This window comes from Palaemon carinicauda, chromosome 21 (assembly GCF_036898095.1).
Source record: "Palaemon carinicauda isolate YSFRI2023 chromosome 21, ASM3689809v2, whole genome shotgun sequence".
NCBI classification, from domain to species: Eukaryota; Metazoa; Arthropoda; class Malacostraca; order Decapoda; family Palaemonidae; genus Palaemon; species Palaemon carinicauda.
Window position 1 is genome coordinate 9,699,794 of NC_090745.1, and position 10,000 is coordinate 9,709,793.

Sequence of the window (10,000 nt, forward strand, 5' to 3'; positions counted from 1 at the left end):
GAATGAGGATGAAGACGTCAGTGTCGTTACTATGAAGGACAATCACTGGGGCCACATCATGGTTAACAGCAACGAACTTTTTGCGTTGTACAGTAACCGTATATTGGCTTCTTCATGCCTGCACTGAAGCTCATGAACCAGGATCCTGTTGACAGTTCCACTTGCTGAAGTGTAAAGGTAGCATTCATGTTCCCCTGCAAAGTAGACCTGATGTCCCTGAAGAGTTGATGCATATCTATCTGATGACCATTCTGGTGGTCTTTTCTGTGACGAGACAGTGATTTTGTAGATAGTGGGTGTCCTAAAACGCAAGTCATGTTTAATGTCCTTGATACTTGGCCCATTAGGATGTGTCACAGACTATGTGTACAATTTCACCAGTGCTACAAGCTAGTTTCAAAATGGACATTGCCATTCCCCCACAGGTGGATGGCATGTCAAGCATACGGAAGAACCACATAGCATCAATAATACTGTATAACCATCAGTCCTGTCTGGTATGGCATTCAAGGTTCCCATTGCTTCCAATTTTTCCATTAATGTGCTCTTTGATGTCTTGTTCATATCACCGGTTATATGACACAATGAGAAAGGAACTGTAGTGAGAGGATAGGGTAGGATAATACTGAGATCACGTTCTTGTGTTACTGACAAATACAGTAGCCTTCCAAATATGTCTTTGGTGCATTTCGCTTCCTTGATCTGTTTGTCCTTTGTAGTGAATTCAACTTTTACTGCATCCTGTGTGAAATTCATCACCTTTCTTCGCTTAACAGCCCGTTCAAAACGCCCACAGTCTACTTTACATTCATTAACAAAAACTTGATGCCAGGTAGATCCAGTTTCTTTTGACTGCAGAAGACTGTCTTTCACACCATCCGAGGCAGCTTTGCCAGTGTTTAGGCAATACAGAGTATCATCATTAACAGTGAATGGATTGAGTGTGTTCTCCACTCTATGATCGTGCTCTCAAGGTCTGCATTGTCTTTGGCTATCCTCAATGACTTTTGTTCCTGTATTGCATCATCAACCAGTGTGATTCCAGCCATTTCCAGGAGACAACTCACAATTACCTCCCTAAAGGATCTTGTCACTGTCCACCTCTTACGGGCTGCAACATTCTGTGTAAATGCAGCAATACCCTTTTACCTTTATTCGGCATCCGTATTCACATTTTGCCATAAGGTAATAGCAACTGCACTTCTGGAAAATGTATTCCTAGTTCTCCGCACAGAGAGTGCACCTCCTTCAAAACTTGGCTTAATTACGGGATGCGTCATTTCCATATTGAGGAGGTTGAGGTGATACAATGACATCCAACGGGCATAGTTTGGCAAGTGACAAGGACACAGGCAATGCAGGTGCAAACTTACAAATTTCAAGGATTTTAGAACGCAAAGTAGAGGCTGCTTCAGTCACAATATGCTCTTCTGAGCTGCTAAATATTGAAGCTGTTGAAAGGGCCAGTTTTTTTTTTTATTTGCCTTACTAGAATACACTACCAAACCTTCTTTCCTACTTAAACAATATATTTTGACTATCACCATAATGTTTCACAATTTTATCCCCTAAAGTTGAGACTTTGTGAGGTATAATCTCAACTTCAGATATCTGCTCTAGAAATCTAAGGTAATGCCAATGTAATAAAACAACATATTCAGGCCGATAATTATCAATGACTGAGGATTAAATGTATTTGAATATACTTGTTAAAGCAATACAGTTTGCATTGCCACTATCAGGAGACACTGTTCTCTTCAATGTGTCCCTCCTTATTTGATTCAGGTATGATCGTTTACATTCATTATATTTCACCTCTTTGCTATGAAACCCAATGTCATCTATCATCACAAGCATTTCACTGACATTTAGAGCACGAGCAGCTTCTTTGATATTTTTTTCAACAGAATCACATGCACATGTGGTGAGTGTTTGTTCCTTTCCCGAGATTTTCTTTCGAGATTTTTTTTTTTTTTTTGAAGAATATGCAGACATTTGGGAAAACCCCTGATGTCGATACAGCAAGCTTAGTCGACTGGCTGCTAAAGTAAGGGCAGTTACCATTTGTTTGCTGCGGATTACCAGGCCCACTAGCCATTGTGAGGGCTGCAGTGTTAACAACAACATCAACATGAGAAAAATTTAAACTCTTATAGTGCATTTCTAGGACTCTACTTAAATGTACACCGCAATTTACTTACATAAAAAAAATGGGTTTGTGTAAGGAGTTGTGAATCAACACTTTTGAAATTACACATATGAACTGAACTGATTATTTATCTCTCACTGCCGGAAATCTGCATAAGATTTCCTCAATGATTTTGATCTACATAATAGGTCCATGCACACACAGTCAATAAAACTGATCTCAGTAACATAGGTGAACCATCTATCAACTAAATTTGAAACGGTTTGACGAGTGAATTTCACAGGAACCGTTTAATAATGACTTTTGTCATATCAGTCAAATTGCTGGAATAGATCCCATCTTCTTCAAAAAAAACTTTATTTATGTCTCTTCTTTATATTCTATTCATATTTAGTAAACCTTGGGCAAATTTTTATGTGTTGTTTAGCCAAAAGACAGCTAAAACCCCAAATCAGCATTTCAAAGCCCTGACCTTGACCTTTTGACCCCTGGTGACCCCCAATAATAATTTAATTAATGTTGTTTGATATGAAATAAATCTACAGGTCAATAGCATCACTTTGGTATGTAGTTCTTTATTCTAGGCCCAGTGTGAGAGGAGCTGCAGCCAATTTACTTTCCCTTACCCCGATATTTTGGCCAAAAAATGAAAAGTCCGTTTTTGGACAAAGGGGGTTAATAAAATCCACACCCACCACTGCCAAACTTAAAGATACCCATTTATGGATGTCCCATGGTACACCCTTTCCAAAAATGCCCACTAGAATTTTGGTCATCTCCGGTAAATAAATAGCTGCTAGCTCTTGGACTATGAGTATCTAGATGTAGAGCCAGGTGAGGAACCATATGCGGATCGAGATGTTCAGCCAGGTGATGAACTATATGAGGATCCATATATAGAGACAGGAGACAGGTGAGGGACCATGTGAGGATCCAGATATAGAGCCAAATGAGGAATCATATGAGGGTTCCAGATATAGAGCAGATGGGGAACCATATGAGGATCCATATGTTGAGCAAGGTAGGGAACCATATGAGGATCCGGATATAGAGCCAGGTGAAGAATCTTATGAGGATCAAGATATAGAGCCATGTGAGGAACCATATGAGAATCCAGATGTAGAGCTAGATGAGGAACAGTATGAGGATCCAGATATAGAGCGAGGTTGGGAACCACATGAGGATCCAGATATAGAGCCAGCAGGAACCATATGAGGACCCAGATATAGAGCCAATGAGGAACCATATGATTATCCAGATAGCCCATAGAGTCAGATTGGGAACCATATAAAAAACCATATGTAGAACCATGTGGGGAACCATATGAGGATCCACATGTAGAGCCAAATGATGGATTATATAATGATCTCGATATAGTACCAGGTGGGGAACCATATGAGAATCCAGATATAGAGCTAGGTGGGGAACCATATGAGGATCTAGATTTAGAGCCAGGTAGGAAATCATAAAAGGATCCAGATGTAGAGCCAGAGGAGGAACCATATGAGGATCCAGATATAGAGCCAGGTGAGGAACCATCTGAGGATCCATATAAAAAACCATATGTAGAACCATGTGGGGAACCATATGAGGATCTACATGTAGAGCCAAGTGATGGATTATATAATGATCCCGATATAGTACCAGGTGGGGAACCATATGAGGATCCAGATTTAGAGCCAGGTAGGAAATCATAAAAAGGATCCAGATGTAGAGCCAGAGGAGGAACCATATGAGGATCCAGATATAGAGCCAGGTGAGGAACCATCTGAGGATCCAGATATAGAGCCCGGGGGAACCTTATAAGGATACACATGTAGAGCCAGGTGAGGAACCATATAATTATCCAGATATACAACCAGGTGGGGAACTATTTAAGGCTACAGATAAAGAGCCAGTTGAGGAACCACATGAGGATCCAGATATAGAGCAAGGTGGGGAACTAGATGGAGATCCAGATTTAGAGCGAGGAGGGGAACCAGATGAGGATCCAGATATAGAGCGAAGAGGGGGACCAGATGAGGATCCAGATTTAGAGCCAGGTGAGGAACCATATGAGGATCGAGAAATAGAGCCTGGTGAGGAGCCATACGAGGATCTAGATATAGAGCCAGGAGGGAAACCATATGAGGATCCAGATGTAGAGCCAGGTGAGGAACCATGTGAGGATTTAGATATAGTGCAAGGTGGGGAACCATATGAGGATCCATGTATAGAGCCAGGAGGGAAAGCATTTAAGGATCCAGATATAGAGCGAGGTAGGCAACCATATGAGGATCCAGATTTAGAACCAGGTGAGGAACCATATGAGGATCGAGATATAGAGGCAGGTGAGGAACCATATGAGAATCCAGATATAGAGCCAGGAGAGAAACCATATGAGTATCCGGATGTAAAGCCAGGTGAGGAGCCATATGTGGATCCAGATGTTGAGTCAGGTGATGAACTATATGAGGATCCAGGTATAGAGCCAGGTGAGGAAACATTTGAAGGTTCCAGATGTAGAGCCAGGTGAGGGGAACCATATGCAGATCCAGAGGTGAGGAATCTTCAGAAGATCCACATATAGAGCCAGGTGGGGAACCATATGAGAACCCAGATGTAGAGCCAGGTGAGGAACAGTATGAAGATCCAGATATAGAGCGAGGTGGGTAACCATATGAGGATCCAGATATAAAGCCAGGGGGAACCATATGAGGACCCAGATGAGGAACCATATGAGACTACAGATATATAACCAAGTGGGGAACCATATGAGGATCCTTATGTAGAGCCAGGTGAACAACCATATGATTATCCAGATATAGAACCAGGTGGGGAACCATATGAGGATCCAGATATAGATCCAGTTGGGAAACCATGTGAGGATCCAGATATAGAGCCAGGTGAGGAACCAAAAGGGGATTCAGATATAGACCCAGTTGGGAAACCACGTGAGGATCAAGATATAGAGCCAGGTGAAGAACCATATGAGGATCCAGATATAGAGCCAGGTGGGGAACCATAAGAAGATCCAGATATAGAGCCAGGAGAGGAACCATATGAGGATCTAGATATAGAGCCAGGTGAGGCACCATAAGAGAATCCAGACGTTGAGCCAGGTGAGGAACCATAAGAGTATCCAGATATAGAGCCATGTGAGGATCCCTCTGACGATCCAGGTATAGAGCCAGGTGAGGAACCATATGAGGATCCAGATATAGAGCCAGGTGGGGAACCATAAGAGGATCCGGATGTTAATCCAGGTGAGGAACCATTTGAGGATCCATATATAGAGCCAGATGGGGAACCACATGAGGACCCAGATGTAGAGCCCAGTGAGGAACCACATGAGTATCCAAATATAGAGCGAGGTGGGGGAACCGTATGAGTATCCAGATGTTGAGCCAGGTGAGGAACCATATGAGAATCCAGATATAAAGAGAGGTGGGGATCCATATGAAGAAACATATGAGGATCCAGATGTAGAGCCCAGTGGGGAACCATATGAGGATCCACATATAGACCCAGGTGAGGAACAATATGAGGATCCACATATAGAGCCAGGAGAGGAACCATAAGAGGATCCAGATATAGAACCAGGTGGAGAACCGTATGAGGATTCAAATGTAGAGCCTGGTGATGAATCATACGAGGATCCACATATAGAGCTACTATGAGATTCAGGGCCTCTGTAACACGGTTTATTGGACTTTGCTCCTTATCAAAGCATCGGATGTAGCTGAAAGTTGACATATGCATATTTTACAACCACAAACAAATTTTGTCAGCATTAACAATAACCTAAACCCGATAGTTTTAATTTTCATAGAATAAAAATGATGTAGCCGACGACATGGCCAGTGATTACGAGCCAAGAGTTGAAAACATTCATTACGTAAGCAATGTAAACACCTTTTGACAAAATTTTGCCCAAGCACATCCACCAGATACCCATTCACCTTGTTCCATGGGCTCTGAAAACCATAACAGTCAAGAATGGCTATAAGGATTTGGAATTGCCCCCTTGGTTGCTAAACTGCATTTGTCTTACGACTTGCAACTTTATACAGTCAATAGAAAGCCCGTGGCCATATTTACTATAGCCTGAATAGGTAATTATTCAGTTTTTAGTTTAAATCCAATATTTATGGTCTGATTTGTATTTAGCGTAACATGATTATAATACTTGTAATGTCATTCAGGCTTTTGAACATTTCCATTAACTATTCACTATGCCACCAAGAGAGAGAGAGAGAAAGAGAGAGATTGTATGTAAACAGTCTTTATATAACTATTTTTGTTAAAATAAGAATTTTGTGCTAAACTCTCCATCAGACCAACGGATCGTCCGATATAATTGTTTTTCTTCTTCTTAGGCCGTACGACCATATATGTTTTGGGCATGACTGCATTTTGTAAATAAATCAGGAATAGTTTTAGGAGTTTTATTTGTACATCTAATGGGAATTTATAGAAGTAAAGTGAACATAATTAATTTATCCTTTAAAATAATTACTATATGTAGCAAAACAAATAGTAGTAAAGATGATAATGCAATAAAGGAATGATACCATACTTTATCTTTAGCTTCAGCATCGGCAATAACATACCCAGTTGCCATAATTTGTCAGCTTAATGAAATAACCTATCATCTAATGTTAAACTTAATTTCTGAGGAGGCCATGGCTTATTATACAGTGAAAAAACATTACAAAGACTTTATGAATGGCGGAACGATACATAAATGTGGGTGGGGTATCTGTGCTAGCGTAGTAATACTGCTGTAGCAGTAGTGCCGCAACAGTAGTATACATGAATTAAACGTTTAGGCCAACTGCTGGGATCCTTGAGGATCATTTAGCACTTCTTACAACTACTCGAGAAATGAGTTTTTATAGCCAGAATTTAAATTTTCTGATCCAACAATGCCCATGATAGCCTTCAGTGTTATCCTGAATTATAACCAGGCCAAAGTGGGTGGAGCCTCATGAAGTCATCATTCTGACGATAATTATTGGTGAAGGTTTAAAGCCAAAATACGGTACCGTCCATTAATTTTTTTTTTTTTTTTACAGTAAATAGGTAGGTAGATAGACAATAAATAAAAATTGCTTGACATGGGATATAGCAGTTATCAAATCAAGCTTGTCTCCTACGTTTTTGAAAATTACCAACTATTCCCAACACCTTGTCAATCTGATTGTGACCTATAAAGTAGACTGTAATTTCTTAGGAAACTTATTTGGGAGTTAGACTAATAATCGAAGTGTTTTTGTATTTATTAACATATTTTGTTGGTTTTTTCATTATGACAATTATCAGTGGAGACGTTTCAGAGTTCATAAAGGTGTACTGCTTTGCTTTTATTTCAACTTTTGTGTCATTGTTGGCAGAGGTATAGCCTTCGTTACGTATAGCCAATCATGGATCGAGAAAGAGGGAAGAAATGCCGTCACAAGTTACGTAACGTGTGCGTTCGAAACCTTTTCTCTGAGTAAGTTGGCCCGTCTTCAAAAAACGTCACTTTTACATTATAAGTACCAAATTTATTCAACCTACGTAATGCAGAATATAGTCAAAATTCATGTGTAGATATAATGTGCATTCTGAAGAAGCGTTATATTTATGAGATTCATAGATAAAAAATTATTGCGGAAAAACCGTGTTACAGAGGCCCTGAATCTCATAGTAGGTGGGAAACCATACAAGAATGCAGATGTAGAGCAAGGGGAGGAACCATATGAGGATCCAGATATAGAGCCAGGTGGGAAAACCTATGAGAATCGAGATATAGAGCCAGGTTATGAACTATATGAGGATCCAAATATAAAGCCAGGTGGGAAAACATATGAGAATCCAGATGTACAGCCAGGTGAGGAACTATATGAGGATCCAAATATAGAGCCAGGTGAGCAACCATATGATTATCCAGGGTACACCGACAATTCCGCACAGGATAATTCAGCGCAGACAATTCAGCGCCGCCAATTCAGCGAATGACAATTCAGCTTAGAATCAATTCAGCGCATGACAATTCGGCGCCAAAAGGCACACACGGTTCAGTGAATGACAATTCAGCACAGTAACAAGTCAGCATAAGGAAGCAACTACAAGGAAATTCAGCAAAAAGTTTTAACACTTTATTGATAATATATAAAAAGGGATATAAAAGATTTATTAAATTTACATATTAAAAATAATACATACAGTATATGTAAAAAGAAATGAATTAATTTATTTCTGCAATTCAATGAGGTAGCTTATATTTTGTAAGTATTCCAACTTATCAAATCGACTTCCATACTCATTAACAAGCGTTTTTATTGCCTTAGCTGTCCTTTGGTATTTTGGGTTTTTTCTACCATCGTCGTGTCCAGCTCTTATTCTCAGTATCCTTTTCTCTATGCTATCTTGCTCTAGTTTAAGAAACTCGACAAACTTATAAAAGGTTGGGTGGTTATGACCCAATGTTAACTGAAGACTTTGGTGCCACCCTTCTAATGAATTATTGGTCTTAGGTAGGTCGCCCTGCACTCGATCAAAAACAGTCCATAACTCGGGTCTAAAAACCGCATCTCTTCTACGACGACGGAATGGACGACCAATCCATGTGTCCTCGAAATAATTTGTTAACTCTTCCAATTCCGGAGGCATAACATCTTGCAATGATTCAAACACATTACAAACATCGTCAGCAGGCACAAAAGCTAAGGCCACCAACATCTTACAGTGTCGACGAATATGTTCGTCACTTACATAAACCTGGGTAAGATTCAATGCCTGTATTTTTCTCCATATACACTGAGCAAGGTGGAAAAAACAACCGCTTATTTGCGTTCCTACAAAAACTCTTGAAAATGCATTTTGGAAAGCCTTTTCAAAATCACATAGCATAGTAGCTGGCGTCAGATCCGGGTATAGATTCAAAATAGTTCTTAATGCCTTTTCATATGAATCCTCTGTCTTATTTTGCAATAGTATATATATCACTGGAAAAACACATCCTTCACAAAGCATATGAATAACATAAAGTTGGTGGAAAAGGCGCGGAGCTACCTTAAATGTACCATCTGCAAGCCAGTTTTTGTATTCTTTGAGGAGTTCAACATTTTTTCTAGTCGAAAAGATAAACATTCTATTGGTATCTTCAACCCCAGAATCGTACAATAAAAAAGGTTCTCCACTGTGTGTTACACGCAAATGTTCAGGTAATACAATATCACTGACATCATTAGGTGCTGGAATTGGCTCACCATCTCTTTTTCGTCGGCGCTGAACAGTCCGTTGTAATGAAGTATACTTAGGGAGTAAAACCGTAGTTTCATCTGGCAAAGAGACTTGAGTTTCTTGAATTATTCTTCTTGGGACATCATTAGAAGCACTGGCTCGTTCACGTAGGTCCGAAACCATCTTCTTCATTGCTGATACTGCTGGCTGAGGCACATGAGTATGGGCCTTTACATCTTCCCACAAGTTTCCGTTGACATGGATTCGACCTTTGCATCTGTCTTGTGTACAACGCCAAGACTCTTTTCCATTCCCAAGTTTTCTATCCAAACGATAGCAAAATCCATTTAATAGAATATGCTCGCGTCCTTTTTCCGATAAAATCCGCTCCATAAGGCTGGCTTTTCAGTTTTAACTAAGCAAATGTTTATAAACAACTGTATTCCAGAAAAGGGAATATATACCGTCCTAAGCTTGTACTATAACTGTCTTTATTTATTTTAACTAAGCAAATGTTTATAAACAACTGCATTCCAGAAAAGGGAATATATACCGTCCTAAGCATGTACTATAACTGTCTTTATTTATTCAGTGGTTGTTATTGTTAACAACCATGAATTACAACAGTATTGGTTGTAATAA

At 39.8% G+C, this 10,000-nt stretch overlaps 1 protein-coding gene across 1 annotated transcript in view; it reads left to right on the forward strand.

The window, feature by feature from the left end:
• LOC137615544 (circumsporozoite protein-like) overlaps positions 1–4,804 on the forward strand; it is a 4,875-nt gene extending 71 nt beyond the window's left edge. Inside the window, exons 1-6 of the mRNA XM_068345453.1 lie at positions 1–61; positions 3,050–3,314; positions 3,455–3,604; positions 3,635–3,832; positions 4,012–4,623; positions 4,707–4,804. The exon at positions 1–61 is cut by the window's left edge and continues 71 nt beyond it. Of these exons, the coding sequence (XP_068201554.1) occupies positions 1–61; positions 3,050–3,314; positions 3,455–3,604; positions 3,635–3,832; positions 4,012–4,623; positions 4,707–4,804 (1,384 nt within the window). The remainder of the gene's footprint in view (positions 62–3,049; positions 3,315–3,454; positions 3,605–3,634; positions 3,833–4,011; positions 4,624–4,706) is intronic.
• The last annotated feature ends 5,196 nt before the right edge of the window (positions 4,805–10,000 follow it).